Source organism: Hippocampus comes, unplaced genomic scaffold, assembly GCF_001891065.2.
Source record: "Hippocampus comes isolate QL1 unplaced genomic scaffold, H_comes_QL1_v1.1 scaffold43, whole genome shotgun sequence".
Taxonomy (NCBI): Eukaryota; Metazoa; Chordata; class Actinopteri; order Syngnathiformes; family Syngnathidae; genus Hippocampus; species Hippocampus comes.
In genome coordinates, this window is record NW_017805276.1 from 162,661 (window position 1) to 182,670 (window position 20,010).

Sequence of the window (20,010 nt, forward strand, 5' to 3'; positions counted from 1 at the left end):
TGCATCTTAACAGTGTACAGGGAATCCATATGTTTAGTTTTTGACAGCAGAGGGCTCTGAATAGAAACAAATCATCCAAGATAATACTGCGTGCGTACGTGAGTCTGTGCATGGTGACAAGTAGGGTGACAGGGCTGAGAGTGACTGGCAAGTGTCATCTGTTGCAACCAATTATTTTTATTGTCCCACTGCCAAGGAACTGTTTCAACAAGATAACATATTTCTACAATGAACTGCAAATTTCCCCAGTGTGGGACAAATAAAGGTTATCTCATCATCAACCCGAACAGAGATAAACCCACATACTTTTACAAGACAAAATGTAGGCTACAACAAACATGTACCACCCAAGAAATTCGAGTGAATTTTTCTAAGGCAACGTGAAAGCCACAGTCCCACTGGAGGATAAAATAAATCAAACACTTGAATTAAGTTGCGTTAAAACATAAAAAGAAAAATGTGTGCAAATGAGGCACGTATCTTAGTTGTTGAGGAGGATGAGTGGATGCAGGTCAAAGAGAACTCCTCTTGATTTTCCAGTTCCAGCCTCGGCGACGTCCATCTTGAGTGAAGGCTCAACCTGTCGAAACAGAGCATGCAAAGTACGAATGGAAACAAGACAACAATCTAAACAATCCATCTCAAAAGTTAAATGAATAAGTCATGTCCACCATACCTGGTTCCATTTCCCTGCTTTATCAAAGTACACTGAAGTGACATTTTCCCTTGGAGGAGACTTTGTGAACAATCTGTAGAAAACATATAATCAATATCTATTTTCATTCAAATAAGCTTCTAACAAGAGTGCAGGAGTGTGGGTGTGACCTAATGAGACGTTCACGACAGTCCTCCTGGAACTGCCCGATCTTGTCAGACGGCAAGTGCAGGGTGCCACTCGGCCCTTCACACGCCAGGTGGTTCATTGCCACTCGCAAAGCATTTATCTGAAGATACCCGTGCGACAAAGCAGTCAGAGAGCTGACAATGGGACAACGCTGTAGAAGGTTTCTATAGTACGAACACATTGACCACACTCTTGCAGGTAAGATTCAAGTCTCTACATTTTTGGAATTGTTCTCTCTCTCTCTCTCTCTCTCTCTCTCTCTCTCTCTCTCTCTAGTATATCGTAGCCTTATATGACTCCATCCATCCCCAGTGCTATCTGCACAACTGTAATAATAATGATGATAATAATAATCACTATTATTAGACTACACTGGAGGAGCAAAACTTTTTCTGTGTGCCAACAAAAACTGAGCATTGTTGCCTTTGCAAAGGCAGATTTTTTGATACAGATTTTGAATTGGATTTCATTACATAGGCATCATAAATCTTTGCCATTACCTCAGTGATGTCTTCAAAATCAAACTTGACATCAAAGGCCAGTTCAATGTCATGGTCCGGAAGGACGCCTTTTTGTGTTTCACTGTTCCAGCCCAAACCACAGAGTGCACCGATGTAGCGAGTTTTGTCTACGTTGGTGCTGAAACAAAAACAGTGGAAAAAAAACAACAAAAAAAAAAAAAATCGGGTACAGTAAACCCCCCTCCACTCGGGTTCCAGGTTTGTGGCCCAGCTAGTTTGTGATTTATTTTTTTGTCAGTTAATAGCGCTTACGTCATTCTGAATCTACTGTATCCTGGGTGTAATTCTATTCTTACCCACTAGATGGTGGCACACAACTCACTCACTCTCACTCTCTCTCTCTCTCTCTCTCTCTCTCTCTCTCTCTCTCTCTCTCTCTCTCTCTCTCTCTCTCTCTCTCTCTCTCTCTCTCTCTCTCTCTCTCTCTCTCTCTCTCTCTCTCTCTCTCTCTCTCTCTCTCTCTCTCTCTCTCTACACACACACACACAAAAGACAAAAATTGACATACGTGCTTTTTTTTTCACGAGACATCGCCAATAAGCTTGCGTTACTACAACCAGGGTAACCAAAGACACGTTTGGATGCAGTTTTTCTGGATAACATTTTGCTTCTGACCACCACAAGTACATAAATAGTATAAAAACATGCAGAGGGACTATTTCACTAAGATTTTTCTGGATTGTGGCTTTCACCCATTGCAGGGATGGTGTGGAACGTCACCGCCGCAATGGAGGGGGATCACTGTATATATTGCTGTCTGTGTCATGGTTATGTCCATGTGACACTAACCGTAACTCCATAATTGGGGTGAAGAGCATGGTAACAATGGCAGGGAGTCCAGGGATGTCTGGCATTAGTGAGGTGTCCTTTGGAAGAATGTTGCCTGCAACACAACACTGCAATTACTTTCTTAAACATAAGAAGTTTTAAAGCCATGACGTACACATTTGCATCCCGGACATTTTTGAGGTGGCATGATGTACATTTCTTGCCAAAGGAGGTATGAAAGTTAAAAAAAAAAAAAAAAACATTTTTTGGGATAATTTTAGTTCATCTATAGTCATGAAGCGCCTTACTCAAGGATGAAACTTCACATTCAGTCTACGATATGATCTGGTGGTCGAACAGTGTTTCCCAACCATTATTCGGCCGAGGCACGTATTTTACATGAGAAGAAAAAAAAAAAAAAAAAAAAAAAAAAAATCACACAACACCAAATACAAACAAAAACAAAAAAAAAGCTGCAAAGTGTGGATACGCAAGTTAATTGTACCGTGCGTCTTCAAGTGGATAAGGATTTAATTCCTCTGCCTGTCGCTACATGTCACTCGCATTAACATCCATCCATTCATTCATTCTTTTAATCCGCTTATCCTCACAAGGGTCGCGGGTTTGCTGGAGCATATCCCAACTGTCTTCGGGCAGTAGATGGGGGACACCCTGAACAGGTTGCCAGCCAATGGCAGGGCACACATAGACGAACAACTCGCTCACACTCACACTTAGGGACAATTTAGAGTGTTCCGTTCACCTGCCATGCATGTTTTTGGAATGAGGGAGGAAACGGGAGTACCCGGAGAAAATCCACACAGGTATGGGGAGAACATGCACCCAGAAAGGCCGGAGTCAGAATCGAACCCTGCATCTCTGCACGGTGAGGCCGACGTGCTAACCAGTCACCCACCATGCCACCATTCGCATAAACAAAGATAAGTTTCAATTTGTTGTAACCAAATGATTTGCAGTCAAATTAATTGAAACTGGATCATTTCACGCATCACACATGCTAATCTCTAATAGCATGCAAAAGTTCACGGCAAACTGTTTGGGAATAACTGATCACTGTCACTGTATTTTGAGGCATGCTTGCAGTTCCCTGGCACCTGAAGAATTGATGAACACACTCCCCGCCACCAGCATTCTCTGGTGCTTGTAGTGAGGATTTTCATTCACAGCCATGGTGTTGATGCTGTATTGATCTATGTTCACGTGCCTGGGAAAAAGACATTGCATTGATGAGCAAAGGCAAAGACCTCTTGACTATCAGTAGTATTGTGCCCAGTGGTATGAGCGACTTACTTGATGTACGTATCGTGGAACAAACAGTGGAATTGGATTTTATAAGGACTGCTTGGTCCATGCAAACGAACCTGTGCACATCATCATCCAATCAGAGAACAGTATTTACAGCATTATTAACAATAAATAACTTGGAAAACCTGACCCTACTTGCAAACCCAAAACCCTAACCCGACTTGCAAACCCTGACCACACTTGCATATATCATTCGGACCATTTCACCAAATCAGTGGGGCAACTGCTCTCTCTAACATTCAAAATAAACTCATGGTTCTATATGTTTTCCTTTCTTTTTTTTCAGCACATTTTCTGATACACATACAAGACAACTCAAAATGTGTATTGATTCATCTCAGACTCGTTTTTTTCAAGTAATTATTTTTCAACTGAAACTCTGTGGGTTTTTAGCATTAAAATGATCAAATACCGGTACATGAACTACAGCCATGGCATTGACTTAATAAAATAAAGGTTTTGACATTTTAGGTTTAGTTGCCCTTTAATCATATCTTGCCTTTGTCCTGGAATAAGGCGGGCAGGTCTTGGAAAACTGGGAGAGGAGGCAGTCGATGAGCTGCTTCTCCTCTTTCTTGCGATCCTTCCAGGAGCTGCTGGCAGCATTGGGGACATACATGCCTGTTTCGATGTCTTTGTACAGAGAAATCAGCACCTCATGGTTTTGCTGCAGGGCAAAGATGACCCATGAAGAATAAAAAATATATAAAAATCCATCTAGCCTCTAAAACATAACGAGGAGAAGACATCCTTCAAATATGTGACAACTGGAGAAGTTTGCTCGTAAGGACTGAGTCAAAATACTGTTGATGGGTGTAGCGGTCCCAATGACAGTTACAGGAATAATTTGAATGTAGTGATACCACACTGAGCCGCAGAAAGCAAAGGAGAAAGTTGTGCAACAATAATATTAAGTTAAGAGTACCATCATTTTGTTGAGGCAAAAGTAATGTCGGATTTAAATTTGTTTGTGTTTTTTAGTCTTTATTACCTTACCTTGTTCAACTTGTTTTTGTCACCATTGTGGGTTTTTAACAGGAGTACCAATCATTTTGTCCACGCGTGAATATATTTTTGTGAACAAGCACCACATTATTGTATTAATCATGTTGTTTGAATGAATGGAAAGCAATATGTGCTTTCTAGTTGACTTCTAATTGACGGGTTACCTTGGAGTCAAAGCTTTCTTCAGCACGGATGGCGTGGCCCTCTTCCACAAAGATGTCAACTATGCTTCTGTTTGTGGTATCACTGCTGATGAGCAGCTGCACACGCATCACATTGTGGAGAACAGAGTACAGCGACACAATGACAGAGTGGCCTTTCACCAGTGCCATGAATCGATGACGGGCACGGCTGCTCCAGCGGTTGCCAAATATGATGGACTCTGCTGACGGACGCATTTCAATCACTTGAAACTCCTGAGCCTTGGAAAAGGAGAACGGCATTTGTCTGTTAATTGACACAATAGAAAGTGAGAAGGAGTTGAGTGGAAAATCAAACTGTTGGTACCTGCAAGGGGTGAGACTGGAGGTCAGATGGGAGCTCCCTCAGGCTGTTGCACTGGACAGACACTGTGTTACCAAAGTCCAAGAAGAACACCTGCAGAATAAAAACATCCTTTGCTTGGGTATAATTTCATGTGGAGCATGTAAAAGATTGATTTGACTACTTCATGGATTAGCATGATAAACTGTATGTTACATGACCGCAATCTAAAAGAAGTCAACTTAACTGTCTAAGTGTGATATGATGAGGTGAGCCATAAATCCATTTTCTATGCCACTTATACTCATTAAGGTCACTGGTGAGCGGTCACCAACCAACCGCATGGCACACATAGACAAGCATTCTTTCGCAGCCCCAATTCACACCTGTAGGCAATTTCTAATATTCAATGAACTTAAGAGGCATGCTTTCGGAATGGGAGCGGAAGCCTGTGTGAGCACGGAGGGTGCAATGCCACTTGGCCACTGCCTGAGGAGAAAATATCACCCGCACCCACCTCCACTGTGTCTCCACAGATGTGCAGGATCTTGGCCCGGTAGTAGAGGCTCTGTTCATCTCCATCGGAGTAAGGCGCCAGGCAAAGAAAATTGGGATAGAGCGACACAGTCACAGGCTCAAGGGTGCGCATGTTGATCTCGCCTGTCAATTGCCGCTGCTTCTCCAAACTGGCTTCATCTGCCTGGAATCCCCAGAAATGACCCACGTCCACCACCTGCAGCAAACGCATCAACGTATTGAGACAACCCAAGGTGGTTGAAGTATCAGGATGAGGTAGAATGCAGACCGTTGTGATGTTCACCACAAAAAAGAGGTTGGGAGGCAGTTTGTCTGGGTCAAGGGTACTGCTCACCACTCCCACTGGAAGGACTGACTGGCTTTGTAAGTCAACATTCACCCTACACAGCAGCATCACACAAACTGTGTCAATATGCTGTTACTTGCACAAAATGTCTGTTGTAAAACTGCCCAACATGCATTGCTTTTGTTATAATCACAATTTCATCAATACATACTAAAGAGGTTATTTCCTCAAACACATGGACAGAACTATACCGTGCATATTTCAAATGAGTTATTTGTCTGCCCCCGGCACAGGCTTCTATTTGTTCTGTTGGGTAGACGGAAAGCTCCAGGGCAGGTTTCTGCTGGGCCAGGAGGAGGGCGAGTGAGACCTCAGGCACGGTTGCAGAGTCCTGTGATGTCTTGTAGAATTCCACATATGCTCTGCGCACACGAAAAAATACACATCTGTCGTGATAGTTTTGGCTCTTCTACATGAGGAACAAATGTTATAGTTCACTACCTGGAGCTCTCAAAGGCAATGGCTTTGACCTGTCCACATTGGCGGAAGAGAGACAGCAGCTGCTTGTAGTAAAGAAAACTGTAGGTGGGGAGGTTCCTCATCTGGGAAGGACATGTCTTGGGATTAACCTTATGTAACATACAGTACATTCAGCCAAACTTTGCTGTATCGCTGAGACTGTAATTGCTGGGAAAAAAACAACTCACAAGCTACATTTAAAACATATCACAACAGCAAAACACCAGTCTCTATGAAAGACCATGCTTTTATATTAACCTGAGTACTGAGGTGATTTCCCCTAACTTGAAAACTGTGATCAATGTAATCCAGAACAATTGTCAATTATATGCAGATTTTCACAATTTACAGTTCCGCCTAGTTCCTTTATTACAAATTGATTATTTGAGGATGAACGGCAATCATCTGTGTCGAAGTCATCTGTTTTATATGAAAACTGGAAGAGATCCAGTTTGTCATTCACAAATGTTTGTAAATGGTGTAGCAGGGTTTCATCGAGAGCCTTTGTGATAACTGAGGTTAATGCTATAGGTCTGAAACCTTTTTTTTTTCTATATTCCTGCTGTGTTTGCCTTGGGCCCCAAATGACCGGCTATGACCCTCGCCTGAGCCAGCGACGTTACCAGTCAACTCGCATACCCAAGTGTGATTCGTGGCTTGTGCATCGATAAATAAAGCAGCTAATATCCATGAGAACGTGTGAATAACGCGACACATTGACCACTGACACTTCATACATTAATAGCTGGAATATTGGTCTGCTCAAGAAGTAAGTAATACTTAATTACCTACCATGACTGTTGTGTTCGGGTTGAAGCCACTCAACTCTCTGGAAGCCAGATCATCATCAATCTCTCCCTGTACAAAGTAGTTAGGGTAGTAGGCACCAGCAATGACTACCTGTGTAAGAGAGGTCCATGCATAAGTGAAAGCTTTTACACCAGACATTAAGGGTCATACTCTACCATTTGTGTGCAAGTCTTTTTTTTTTTTTTTCCCGCAGACCTTCAATGTACATGCATTCCTTCATAATGACTTCTGGCCTACCTTGTGTGCATGAATGGCTCATGTGAGCGCAATCACCAAGAAGGCCTGACTCATTGAAGTTTGAGGTCGATTTTTAATCATGGAGCTTTCGTGTGACTTATGTGTGCCATAGAAATCTATTTGGAAAATTTAACACACTTTAAATCTGGAATTAACTTCCATAGCGGATATTTCTTCTCCATCGTCATCCAACATGCTCCTTTTAAGTAGCATGTTTGTTTTGTCTTGGGTTTTTTTCCAATTCTGGATGGAATAAATGCCATAAAAGGAATTTAATCAGAATACTGTGCTTATGACTGAATATATGTCTGGAGGTTTATCAATGGAAAAGAGGTGAGTCTGCCATGTATTTAAATATACATTTTTTTATTTATTTAAAATCAGCTAGGCCCTGAAATCAGTTTGTGCCACAGACCGCGTCACGTAAAACGCACAACCAACAAATGATTCAGAATCTAACTCACCATAGCGCCGTTAATTACTTGTAATACTAAGCAGCGCTTCCAAAAAAACCTCCAAGCTGCAATAGAACGTTGCAAGCTGAAAAGCTCCTCGCAGGTAGAAAGAAAGTTGGCACTGGTATTTTTTTAGCATATGATACTTTGACGTTCAAAGAATGTGTTGAAGGGCCAACCAGGCACACGGGTGCATAAATGACAAATCTGAATTGACGGGAGAATGCATGTAACCACTTCCATACAAGGGAGAATATGGGCCCAAACGATCAAATTCATCACAAACCTGAAGAATGAACTTCTGTGTGTGGATGCTTTTGTAGTCTGAGGGTTGGGTATTTTCTGGCACACACATGTTGAACTGTTTCACACGTTCTTTCAGATCTAAATACAATTCTGCAACCTAGACAGAGAGAGAATGGCAAGGGGAGAAGGGCTGATTTGTTGAGACTTGCAGCTTATTCCATCAAGGGTTGCAACAGGGAAACTCTCACATGATTTGTTTACCACAGTTTTTACGCATGCCAGGAGACAATACGTATTAGAATGCATTTTAGGTATAAAAAAGGGTCTTTAAATGATTAATCGATGATCAAAACATGTGATTAATAGCCTTTAAGCATTTCAGAATTAATCGATTAAGTGACGACTAATCGATTAATTCTCAAATGCCTGTCTCTGTCACGGCCAGTTGCTGGCAACTGTGACGTCGCAGGACTCTGCCTTGGACGTCGGGATAAGATTAGACTCCGAAGAAGTGAATCCTTTCAAAAAGGTACCTCTCGGATCCTCTTGATCTGAATGAAGTTCTCTTTGCCCCAAACCAGTTCATCCTAAGGATCGAGAATAAGAGACAGTTTTCTTAATGTTTTTACAAGTCTGCATAGTCAAGAAGACCTTGTCATCACAGTATGTGAACAAAAGATAACCTCTGACAACTGTTCCATAGTTATACAAAGGAGAAAACAGGTGACCTCAGTTAAAATAAAAAAATCGACAATGATAGATGTCGGTTAATGTTCAGTTGTTTCGGGCACCTTCATGCTTCTCAACTGTCCTTGCTTTTTGAAGGAGAGCCATGCCTAACAACAGGGAAGGAAAGTGAAAAGAGTTGCATTGAGCAAATCCCTTAAAATATGTTTTTTTGCAGGGGGGCCTTAGCATTACCTTAAAGGTGTTGACAAATGCAACGGAATCACTTTGGCTGCCTTGGGCAAAGGCCATCTTGCTCCTAGAATGCAAATATTCAGAAGACAGAATATTAAGTTCAGGCTCAATCTGTGGTGGAAGGAATGTTTTTCAGATTTAAAAGAAAAAAATAAAGTGAAGTGACACTAACATTTCTGATTTCTTATTTGTGGTCATTTGCTTGGGGCTATTTGGCTGCCTGACATTTCAAACCTTTTGGTGGAAGTGGAAACGTGGTTTTGCCATATATGGACATAAGTGTGATCGGAAAGGGTTAACCTGCATGTATGAATTAGACCAGGGGTCGACAACCCTTTCTACACAAAAAGCCATTTCGACCTATTTTCCACAGAAAAGACAACACCGGGAGCTGTAAATACTTTATCACATCTGAAAAGACAATGTTAGCTTGTAAAACAGTGCGTTGCTTATGAAATCTTTCATATGTTCTCCTTCTGTGAACGGCTTCTCATATCTGGCTATTTCCCGAGCGACCACAAAATTTGCATAGGTAGAAGAAGGCGAACACTGAACACCGAAATTGCACAAGGTCTGAAGAAATAAGTTGTGGTGTTGGGATACAAAATAACAAGGCCAGAGTGTAGCCAAACACTGTATTTTCTTAACAAGCTATTAACAGCACAACACTAGTTCGTACAACTCACTATAGTCACCATTACAGAACTCCTCTCCTTCCTTTTTCATGCGGACAGTATTTTTATAGCAACACTGTCACCTAGTGTACAGTCAGAGAACATAACAGAAGTGATACATGTTTTTGAGACAAATAACATACACTTCAATTGGACACTCATAATTTATTGTCTCGAGGCACGCAGAGCCGCAACATTAGGATAAAAGAGCCGTGGGTCGCCAACACCCTGAATTAGACCATCTTCACGAACTTTATTCATTTAGCTGTTTTTTGTTTTTTTAAACATACAGAGCAAAATAGGGGCACCAAAGATGACAAAGACAGCCTTCGGATGTGACTCACCTGTGACCGGCAAGCTGTTGCATTGAAGGTATGGCAAAGAAACTCTTCATCGAGTTGCAGGCAGCTGAAGATTGAAGTGGTTGTTAATGTAGCTTGTGTAAAAAGTAAGGCAAAAAGCAGACTTAATACTGATAATTGATATCGCTAATACTATAATGTAGAAAGCCGACCTATGATGAGACACTCATCGAGACAACCGAAGACGTGGCCCAGGACAATCATCTTGCCAAGGTAAAGGTCCACAGGTAAGTGGGCCAGCACTCGACCCAGGAACGTCAGCTCACCATCATCATTTTGATATTCATCATTCTGTTTAGCAGACAGGGCCCCCATCTAGAGAACAAAAGAGAATATTATCCCAAGTGGTCAGGACGCACTGCGTTATAAAATGATCAAGAATACGGTGTTTTTGTTCAATTGCACCAAATAGTTAATGCTATTTACAGTTCATAATTTTAACATATTGCTTCTGTATTAAATGGTAAGTTTAATGAAGAAAAACACAATAATGGCAATTTTGTTTTTTTGTTTTTTTGCTAAATTACTCAAATACAGCACCAAATTATTTTGCACACCAGTTTAAAACAAAAACAAGTATGAAATTTCAGATGGTTATTTGTGTAAAACCAATAATTTTTTTTCAGTCACTACATCATGAAATTTGGGCACAGTCAAGATCCCGGGTTCATATAAACTCCTCTGGGAAAACTTAAGCTGTGTTAACAAATGGTTCACTGTTCTGAAGTCGTGCTCAGTGGCGCCATATCATCATCATGCAGCAGAGACAATAACCAGACCAACGTTACTGTATTTGAGGTGGTATTTGATATCGGACCCATACAAGTTACACTACTTTTTCCCAATATCTGTCCAATAGTTATTATGCATCCCCAGTTGGTATGAGAATTCATTGAATCCTTGAATCTATCCCTAATATGGCTTCTTCTGAATGAACCTTGTTGCTCTCTGAATCAAAATCAAATTATTCAACTGTATGATGACTTTCTTGAAAGTCACTTCACATCGGACTATTTCATATTTTTCATTAGTTAAAAAAAAAAAAAATTCTCCCCAATTAATACCAAATAATGTGGAACATTTTAATAGTAATTTTCTTTTAAAAGGCTAATCTGGGAAGCTAATCATGAAACCTCTGAGATTCATGTCTCTGAAGAGATACCTTGTAAGGGGGGAAAAAAATCCACAAATGAAAACCCAAACCTTGACTTGACTTCAATCTTATATGCGTAATACTTTGGATCACAGTGTGCTCACCGTAGTTATTCACCAGCACCCACCTCTTTCAGTTGGAGCACGGTTCTCATAATATCCTTGAGGTTGGGAGGTGAGGGAGCTGTCGAAAGGAGGGATCGAGGGTCTCCCATGCCCAGCAGCTTCACCTTTAACATTATGTTGGACAGTGGGGAAACCTGAGAGGACATACAGGGGGCATTAAAATGAATACCATGAAGGTGTCATGACTGATTCAATGTAGGCACATACCAACATTTCAGGGATCATGTAGCCTGGGATTTCATTCCGCCAGAAGGCTTTGGTGACTAGGCGGTAGCAGTAGCCTTTGGAAACTCGACCCGCCCTTCCTGGCAGAGTAGAAAGTGAGTGTCAGCGGAAGTGATGACATACTTTGCTGTATTTGAAATATTTGTGCGGTACCTCTACGTTGGTTGCAGTTGGTCTTTGACGCCCATGTGAGACGCAGAGATTGATAATTGGTTTCTTTGTCACAAATCAGCTGACGGGTCAAGCAGAAATCAATAACTGCACAAAAAGGGAAAAGAGGTATGGAAATTAATTTTATATTCTAAAGCGGGGGTCTCAAACTCGGGTCCTGGAGGGCCGCTGTCCTGCATGTTTTCCAAGTCTCCCTGTTGCAACACACTGATTCAAATGATCAGATCATCAGCAAGCTCTGCGGAAGCCTGACATTGAACCTGTTCATTCGAATCAGGTGTGTTGCAACAGGGAGACTTGGAAAACATGCAGGACAGCGGCCCTCCAGGACCCGAGTTTGAGACCCCTGCTGTAAAGGAATACTTGTGGTTGTATCAAAGATAAAGGGAGATTAGATACAAATTTTGAGGGTGAGACCAAAGTGGGGAAGAGAAATAAGATAACCTACCATATTTGACATCGGGTACAGTCACTGAACTTTCTGCAATGTTCGTTGAAAGAATGACCTGCAATGGTCAGAACAACATTAGAATAATTAACTAGTAAGAAATAAGAAGCATGAAACTTTTACCTTCCTGTATCCGGGAACAGGAGACAGGAAAACACCATATTGCTCCTCCATTGTTATGGTGGAGTGGAGGGCAAAAACCTGCAACCTGAAAGGAAAAGGGCATCAAAGCTTCTTAATGCATTCATATTTTCCAGCATGAAACAAATAATTTCTTTCATTAGATAAGAAAGATGTCATGGTCACGGATGTGGCCCATGGGTCGTACTTAGCCATGGTCTGGGTTGACAGGACAAAAAGGTCTTGAAAGACCATTAATTTGGTGCACGTGATCTCAAAAAGTGATTAACTTGTAGAACGTAAAATGAAATTAGAACATAATAATTCATTTGACCATGTTAAAAAAAAAAAAAAAGACCTCTTGTGGACCAGCGTGGACAGGGCTTGTTGCATATATCTTATCTCATATAGTCCGGGGAGGAAAACAAGGACGCTGCCCCTCTCTGAGAGGTTCCCACAGCCTTCTGTCACTGCATCACTGTTAACACACAAGCAGACTCCACCACTTAATTTGTTATATAAGGCTTCCAAAATGCGGTTTGTAATGCTTGCACAAAGAGTCTTCACCTGCTCCTCTCGCCCTCCATTTTGTCAAAGTTCTCAATGAGGCAGATGGCAAGTTTGTACATCGCAGTTGAGATGTAAACATCATCTGAACCTGCTGAATCCAGCTGGGAAGGAGAAACATGAAAACATGCTAGGAAACAATATCCACTGAAAGCAGCAGCAAATAACTCATTATGTACTGTACATTATGTTGACAGATGTCCTGAAGGTCATCCAGGTAAAAGTCCTCAATGGTATAAGGTGCACCCTCCACCTCAAACACATAGGCTGGACTCATCTTTCCACGAACAGGGTTGCTGAAATACTCTGCAAATTGTGTGCAGTTGATGGTGGCTGACATGAGAATTACCTAGGACAGCATGGCTACTGTTAAGGAACACTCAACCCGGACAGAATTCCACAGATCTTTTTTTTTACCTTCACATAACGAGAGTTGCTGTTAAGAAGTCTCCTCACAATCAGCAAGAGAAAGTCCATTTCCACCGTACGCTCATGAACCTTCAGCAAGTGTTATTTGTCCAAATTAAATGTAGTCAACCGATACTTTCAAAAATTCTTCTCACATTTCAATTTTGAAACGCTATGCTTATGCACCTCATCAATAAAAATATGCGAGTACTCTGTGAGGGCCTTGGCAGCAACCAGTTTTTCCAGAAGCACTCCTGTTGTCATGTAGATTAGTCGGGTGTGCTCAGTAGCCATCTTCTCCAGTCCAACCTTGAATGAAAATATGAAATCACAGACATTGCTTATCAATAAGGTTTCATTCGACTTCCTCAACAGCAACTATAGACACAATGGCTGTGCCCGAATGTGCAAATTATTCCTTATATACCTGTAGTGCACTACTAAAGGGTTACACCATTTTGTGGGGGTGTCCGAATGACGAAAAAACAAAAGCAGGGCACTCAAAATTGCCCACAATGCACTTGGAAAAATAGTGAGCAACGATGGTCATGCAACAGGTTTATATTGACCACAGTGCAGGAAAACGAGATGGTGCAAACGCAAATAGCAAAGCAATACAGTAACTATACTTCACAGAAATAATTCCATTCATCCATTATCTGAGCCGCTGATCCCTCACGAGGGTTGCGGGCGTGGTGGAGCCTATCCCTGCTGTGTTCATGCAGTAGGTGGGATAGTAAAGTGGCTGTCCGAATCACCAAACAAATAGGGACTACTATATAATACGGGACTACATCGTGAATGAGGGATTATGGGATATCTATAATAATTCCTATATTATAGATTGTGGGGGTGATTTAACCAGGCGTACAGTACATACGTATGCATATGTACATATGCATACATATGTACGTATACATATGTATGCTCGGCACACAAACTGGGATGAAATAAATGTCAGAATGACTTGAGAACAAATCCACCGCTGCAGGGAAAGAGTGCTTTCTATTCAAGAAGAGCATGACTTGAATCAAACAAAAAAGGAAGGAATGGAGGGAAAACTCCTTCAAGCCAAATATAATCTGTTGGAGGAGTGCACAAATTGAACATTCGTGTCTTGAGATCACGATGCCCAGTGGCCGCGCTGTAGAATTTGGGCAACCAGGCAGCCTAATTTCTCAAAGGTACGTCTACAAAAATAAAATGAAATGGATGCACTGGTACAATCAACCTTTTGAGGGAAGTGGGGAGGAAGTCTCCTTGTGTGTGTGCATTTGGTGAAGCGTGTGCTTCAGTCAGATAAGGCTGAAAACTTCAAGTCGAAAATGTGGGTTGCGCCTATGTTTTGTGTTGGTGCACCGGAGAAAAAAATAAAATAAAAAAATCGGGTGCACTAGTAAAAAACGTAGTTCTCCAGCCCTGAGTGGAATCATTCCCCCTTGTAGATCAGATTATAGCAGAAGTAAGTCTCTATAAAAGCTGAACCAACCTGATATCCAACCAGACTCCCGCAGGTACACTTTCTCTGACTGGCGACCCAGCGAGCAATACTGGTGGCACCAATTTTGCGTGGTTGCGTGACTGCAACGTTGCAAGAGGCATTTTTGTCATTGTAGTGGTCCAGAATGTACTGTGGCAGCTGGGTGGTCTTGCCACTGCCCGTGGCTCCTCGAATAATCACGACAGAGTTGTTTTCTATCAGAGAAATCAGCTGGAGGGGCACACAAGCATGCGCACACAAGGCTTCAGTAGACTCAATTTAAAAAGTCATATTGCAAAGCAAATTGATGCGCTTATTCACGAAATGCCAGGCCACTATAGAAATTGCAGTACTAAACCGAGGCATTTGAAATGCTGTTGCAAACAACATCTTTTATTCTTTAGCGACACTTAAATCCGGAGGATAAAAACTCCAAATATGAATGAGGTCACACACACACAGTCGCGCACACATAAACAGCAGCTCTGTGCAATCAGAAAATGGACTTTTACCTCCTGTCTGCTTTTGGTAATGGGGAAGGTGGGATACTTGTAGCTTGCAAGTGGAGCAGGGCTGCTTCCTAAGGATTCTGAAACTAGAGCAGGGCACTTGTTATTGCTTATGCTGAAAAAAAAATGGCGCATTGAATAATGTGAATTGACAACTGCATTGAAATTTTCATACTCACTTGACCGGTCATCTTTTGTCTTGTTCACACTTTCCAAGTCGTCTTCAACAGGAACTTTTACTGGGCTGCTACAAAACATTTAAGACAATGTCATCTTTACAGACTTTCACTTTAGTTTCTTACGGTACACTCACATACTGGCAATCTGCCATGTTCAGAAGCACTTGGCAGTTACCTGTGATTGTGATTATCATTGCACAAGTCAAATGATGGATGCTTGAGCATTATTGTCTACAGCCCAGGGAGTGAATATACTAAATAGTATTTATTTTCTGTAATACTTTTCTTTGGTGGTGTGTCGTTAGATTTTTCTACTGCCCAACATGTGTTTGGATCAATAAAAGGTGTGCTCCCCTTCATGTTCAGCAAGTCAACTCACCTTGGAGTTTTAACACAATTCCCAGTGACCCAGAACAACAACACAGTTGGAAAGTTAAGATTTGTCAAGACAATTTCATCATCACAAGACATATAACAGCAATTCGTTACAGCTGCGACTGTTTTTTTTGGGGTTTTTTTTTGTGCTCTACAAATATAGTTGAGAATTGAGTGCCTCAAAGATAAAGCTGTGTATGTCTCAGTACACAAGAAGCTGTAAAGTGAAACTGTGAATAGCTCATGGATCCTTTGATCGCTTGACCATAACTTGGATAAATGTAGAAATTATATTATCAGACAGCAAATAAACGTTGAGTTTTATGCTGGCTGTTGCTGAGTTTAGACGCCGCCTTACCCCAAAGTTAAAAGTCTTGGGTGCATAGAGGCCAATGTTGCATAACCTTGATGTTGGTCCTGAGCAAAATATCGAAAACATTGTGTCGCGAGTTACTCCATGATTACCACCCCCAGAAAATATGCTTTAGCGTGGCACAGGAATTTAAACGCCATTTAATGCTCCAGCGCACACTTGTGGTCATGACATTTGGGAAGTGACGGAACAAAGCAAAAATCACATTGGCATTTAGCCCCCCTCCCCCCAAAAAGACTTGCGCTCTGGGGCAATTGCACGTGCACCAGTCTACTGTCCAGTCCATTGCTTTGTGAAGCACTGCAATAGTAAGGAGCCTGCCAACAATCAATATGCAAATGATATTCTAAAGATCAGCTGAATCTCTTTGCTTTAGCCAGAGCTGTGGCCTTTGCCCTCACTTGCCCCAAGCAAGGGGAGGTACAAATCCTGATGGTACCACAATATGCACACGCCACACATTCGCCCTCTTTCTTTCCTCGCCGGTGCGAGCACAAAGCAGCTGACCGAGCAGAGAAGACGAAGAAGAAGAAGAGAGGTGACAGCTCTCACAAGTCGCAGTGTGAGTAACTCTCCTGGAAGACTGCAAGACAACCTTGATGATGGCAATAACACAACAACTACAACACAAAGAGCAGATACTGCCACATAAAACCTTGGACTGTACTGGACCACCAAAAGATGTAATGGACTGATCGAGCAGCTTTTATTCTGTGAGAACTGGTTTGCATCAAGCGTGGTTTGTAAGTGTTGATCTTCCCTTCTTTTTATTGTAGGTTGTAAGAAAGCAGTTGTTTTATACATTAAGCCCAACTTTCTAAGTTCTAAGTCAATGTTTGAAGCATTCTTTGACTCTGTTGAAGTTTGGTTTAGAAGTATGGCTGTCATTAAAGCATATTTTTAGATTCGACTATTCGATGGATTATTATTCCATCAATTAATCTGATACAATTTGATTTTGCATTGAAATCTATTACAGAACCATTTCCAATTTTCTATTTTGCATTGATTAGTGATAAAAATCAAATAAAGAACAATATTATCCGAGGGGGACCGACATACTTAGCAAACATTCCGAAAATGATTCGTTTACTACTCTGTTTTCCAACGTATAGGCGTATGTTCGCTTATGTCTGATTTTTATTAAACAAAATAATAATCAGTCTGCCTTCATGAAAGACTACAGAAATCAGAGATCGTGAGGATTTGGACAATTTTAAGTTGGTTCAGTCAAGTGTAAAAAACATTGGCTCTTCTATATCACTGGATTATTAATATAGTTGTCGATTAATTTAATCATTGATTTGTTGCTGATGAATTTTCACAGCCCTACTTTGAAAGGATTGACATTCAAGGATGTCTAAACTGTAGAATACTGAGGTTTTTACAAAATATATGACAGGCTAATACTTTCATATTCTTCAGTGCTTCGGGGCTGTCCTTGCCATGCCACTCTTCAGCTGGCCGAAATGGACCCATGACACATCCACACAGGCTGAAAACTCATCTCTGAGATGCCCTGGGGACCGACCACAGCACGAGTTGATCCGAGAGCTTCTATGGCATGTGCAGGAGCTCGAGTGCACGGCTAGGATGCTGGACCTGGAGCACAGGCTTGTCCACAGCACCGTGGACCACCCATGTTTTCAGAGCAACCCCAGATGGAGGACCCTCATCCCCACAACAGAGCTAGACCAACTGGAACTACTGTGCGCTGGCATCCCGCCTGTCCACGCTGCAGCAGTGCTCTCCAGGTGTTTTGTAGACACCATACCATCTTCTCAGATCCTCACATTAGCATGCCATCAGCAGCACATAGCTGCTTCGCCATCAAAATGAAACCTGACAGCAGGGAAGCGCGCAGAGGCCAAAGAGCAAGAAGGAAGGCAGAGTACGCTGCCAACAAAGCCACTGCGTGTTAATGTCACACTGTCAGGTCATGTGAACATGAGGTGAAGGTGAAGAATTGCCTTAATGACATCATGAGAGCAGATTCAATAGCATTTCTCTGAGCAATTATATCTATGGCAATGTTTGACGAACATGGTGGTGACCCCTAAATTAAAGCCAACATCCAATTGACTTTTTACATTTACATTCATAAGGCCCACTGCGTAACGAGCGAGGCAACGGAAATCAACTGAACTGTCACGCGTTGGGCCGAGTCTAGCAAACGTTTTTCATGAGTGGCCAACAGTTGGCCACTAGTTTTGCTGCGATTCAAAATCTGAATCGTTGGTCAACAATGTTCCAGCCAATTTATTATTATTAAAAAAAAAAAGTTTCCACCCAAATTTTAATCCAGTACTCATTGAGCTTTTGTACAGTTGAAAATTATCCGTAAAAAATTCATTTGCATGGCTGCGTGACTTCTGAGCAGTTCAAATGTCATTCACATGGTATTGTACATCTCATTCGTGTGTTTACACTGCACTCACATTAGCATTTTTTCCAATACAAATCAAACTTTAATGTGGAAAAGATATAATGACATATTTAGCAGGACAATAGCAAACCTACTCTTCAAACCTGTCAACTTAAAGTACGACTTAATGATAACGTTGAAAGAACTTGAAATTTCAATAACGACTTGTTGGTTGTGCGATTCCACAGGTTTCGTGAGGTGCTTGCAGCCAGCAAAGTGATGCCATGGGAGCTAGTCTCTGTCTTCAAGCTGGTCCTGAGAGACGTCGACCAAAGGTGTGATGAAGAGCACCGCCCCTCAGGGAAGGTGAAGCAGTTCCCAAAAACGGGGTTTTGGACAAGCCGCAATAAATTGGAGCATAACATTGTCAAAGCAAGCAGTAGTGATGAAAAGCTAAGGGAAGAGATCCCAACTGTTTCTGGATATGTGGACAGAGTCATGCGGTACACCAACTGGCTCACGGCAAAAAGGGAATGGGAACTTCCATATTACTGTCCAGTTCCCATGAGGTCAACGGAGGCATGTAACACACCGAGAGGACACGGTTGTCAATGAATCCACCATTAATTTGTAATTTATGTCTTCAAAGTAGAAAATACAGACTGCACTTCATTTCAAATATATATACGTTGATTCAAGTTGGTTGTATATATTTATACTAAATAAACAGAAAAATAATCATGACAAAAAAAGTAATCACCATGTACCGGTACATCAGTGGCAAAAGATCTATCTGTGCCACTCCAAAGATTCAATAAACCTGATTTGAAAATCATTTATAAAACTTCATTTACATCATAAATTGTACTCTAAAACATGCACATATTCGTGGCTTGTCGTGTATTTTTGTGTAGTGACTTTCTTTTACTTTTAAGTTGGCGCCCAAACGTGCTGCTCCGGTTACGGCCCCATGTTAGGAGGGGCAACGAGTTTGCCACCAGCTCTTAGCTCGACAACGTGACAGAAAAAAGCAGTGTCTGCGATTCATATGTCTTTTTTATTTTTCTTGTGTTTGTTCCATAAAACGTGTCACACAATACTGATAAACCGAAACGAGCACACGTGCGGGTGTAAAGGCTAACCAAGCTAGCCCTGCTCAAGTTCACCTTTTCGATGCTGAAAAATGATCCTACCTCGTCTCTTTCGACGTCCCAGACAATTTATTTTCGACAGCTTCTTCTGTGAGCTTAATGTTGGCAAACGCGGACCCAGAGGTGAACCAATTAGAAATTTGCTCGGCCGTGAATCGCTCCGCCATGGTGCAGCCTGTTAAGTTGTCTGTCCCAAGTTGTCAGGTGCAATTGGTTACTGTGGCTTTGACTCCAAGTAGCCGCGAGGTGGCGAACTGGGTGGATGCCAATTAAAAATGGCAGCTACTGTTCGCAATTTCTCCGCGGAAAAGCACGTCGCAACATATTTAGCTGTTTGTTTGGAAACTTTATTTTAGAAGCTACTCGA

At 41.7% G+C, this 20,010-nt stretch overlaps 2 protein-coding genes across 3 annotated transcripts; one reads left to right on the forward strand and one right to left on the reverse strand.

Annotated features, from left to right (window-relative positions):
• Positions 1-157: 157 nt before the first annotated feature.
• tdrd9 (tudor domain containing 9) lies at positions 158-19,890 on the reverse strand. Of its 2 annotated transcripts, none has more exons than XM_019870201.1 (35): positions 19,686-19,890; positions 15,380-15,444; positions 15,204-15,286; positions 14,701-14,922; positions 13,398-13,520; positions 13,221-13,301; positions 12,988-13,152; positions 12,804-12,907; positions 12,595-12,714; positions 12,240-12,324; positions 12,117-12,174; positions 11,651-11,755; positions 11,480-11,577; positions 11,275-11,406; positions 10,147-10,309; positions 9,977-10,040; positions 8,959-9,022; positions 8,829-8,873; positions 8,571-8,624; positions 8,078-8,194; positions 7,082-7,189; positions 6,272-6,372; positions 6,022-6,192; positions 5,753-5,864; positions 5,465-5,680; positions 4,972-5,061; positions 4,629-4,886; positions 3,959-4,126; positions 3,445-3,515; positions 3,249-3,358; positions 2,155-2,248; positions 1,345-1,483; positions 826-944; positions 677-749; positions 158-580 (listed from the first exon to the last, which is right to left on the reverse strand). In XM_019870201.1, exons 1-35 carry the CDS (start codon positions 19,808-19,810, stop codon positions 482-484), a joined length of 4,002 nt encoding a protein of 1,333 aa, XP_019725760.1. In that variant the 5' UTR covers positions 19,811-19,890; the 3' UTR covers positions 158-481. The 2 variants fall into 2 exon arrangements, with proteins under 2 accessions (XP_019725760.1, XP_019725759.1); XM_019870200.1 differs by having other exon boundaries at positions 15,380-15,447.
• Positions 16,607-19,717, forward strand: rd3l (RD3 like). The gene is made up of 3 exons (XM_019870207.1): positions 16,607-16,870; positions 17,553-17,881; positions 18,741-19,717. The coding sequence occupies exons 2-3, from the start codon at positions 17,574-17,576 to the stop codon at positions 19,105-19,107; spliced, it is 675 nt and encodes a 224-aa protein (XP_019725766.1). The 5' UTR covers positions 16,607-16,870; positions 17,553-17,573; the 3' UTR covers positions 19,108-19,717.
• Positions 19,891-20,010: the final 120 nt, after the last annotated feature.

Coding starts and splice junctions, on each gene's coding strand:
- rd3l (XM_019870207.1), top strand. CDS start 17,574: ATGCCACTCTTCAGCTGGCCGAAATGGACCCATGACACATCCACACAG. Junction 17,882..18,740: donor GCTGCAGCAGTGCTCTCCAG/GTGTTTTGTAGA, acceptor GCGATTCCACAG/GTTTCGTGAGGTGCTTGCAG.
- tdrd9 (XM_019870200.1), bottom strand. CDS start 19,810: ATGGCGGAGCGATTCACGGCCGAGCAAATTTCTAATTGGTTCACCTCT. Junction 14,923..15,203: donor TTACCAAAAGCAGACAGGAG/GTAAAAGTCCAT, acceptor GTGCCCCTCCAG/CTGATTTCTCTGATAGAAAA. Junction 13,302..13,397: donor CGCATATTTTTATTGATGAG/GTGCATAAGCAT, acceptor CACTTGCTGAAG/GTTCATGAGCGTACGGTGGA.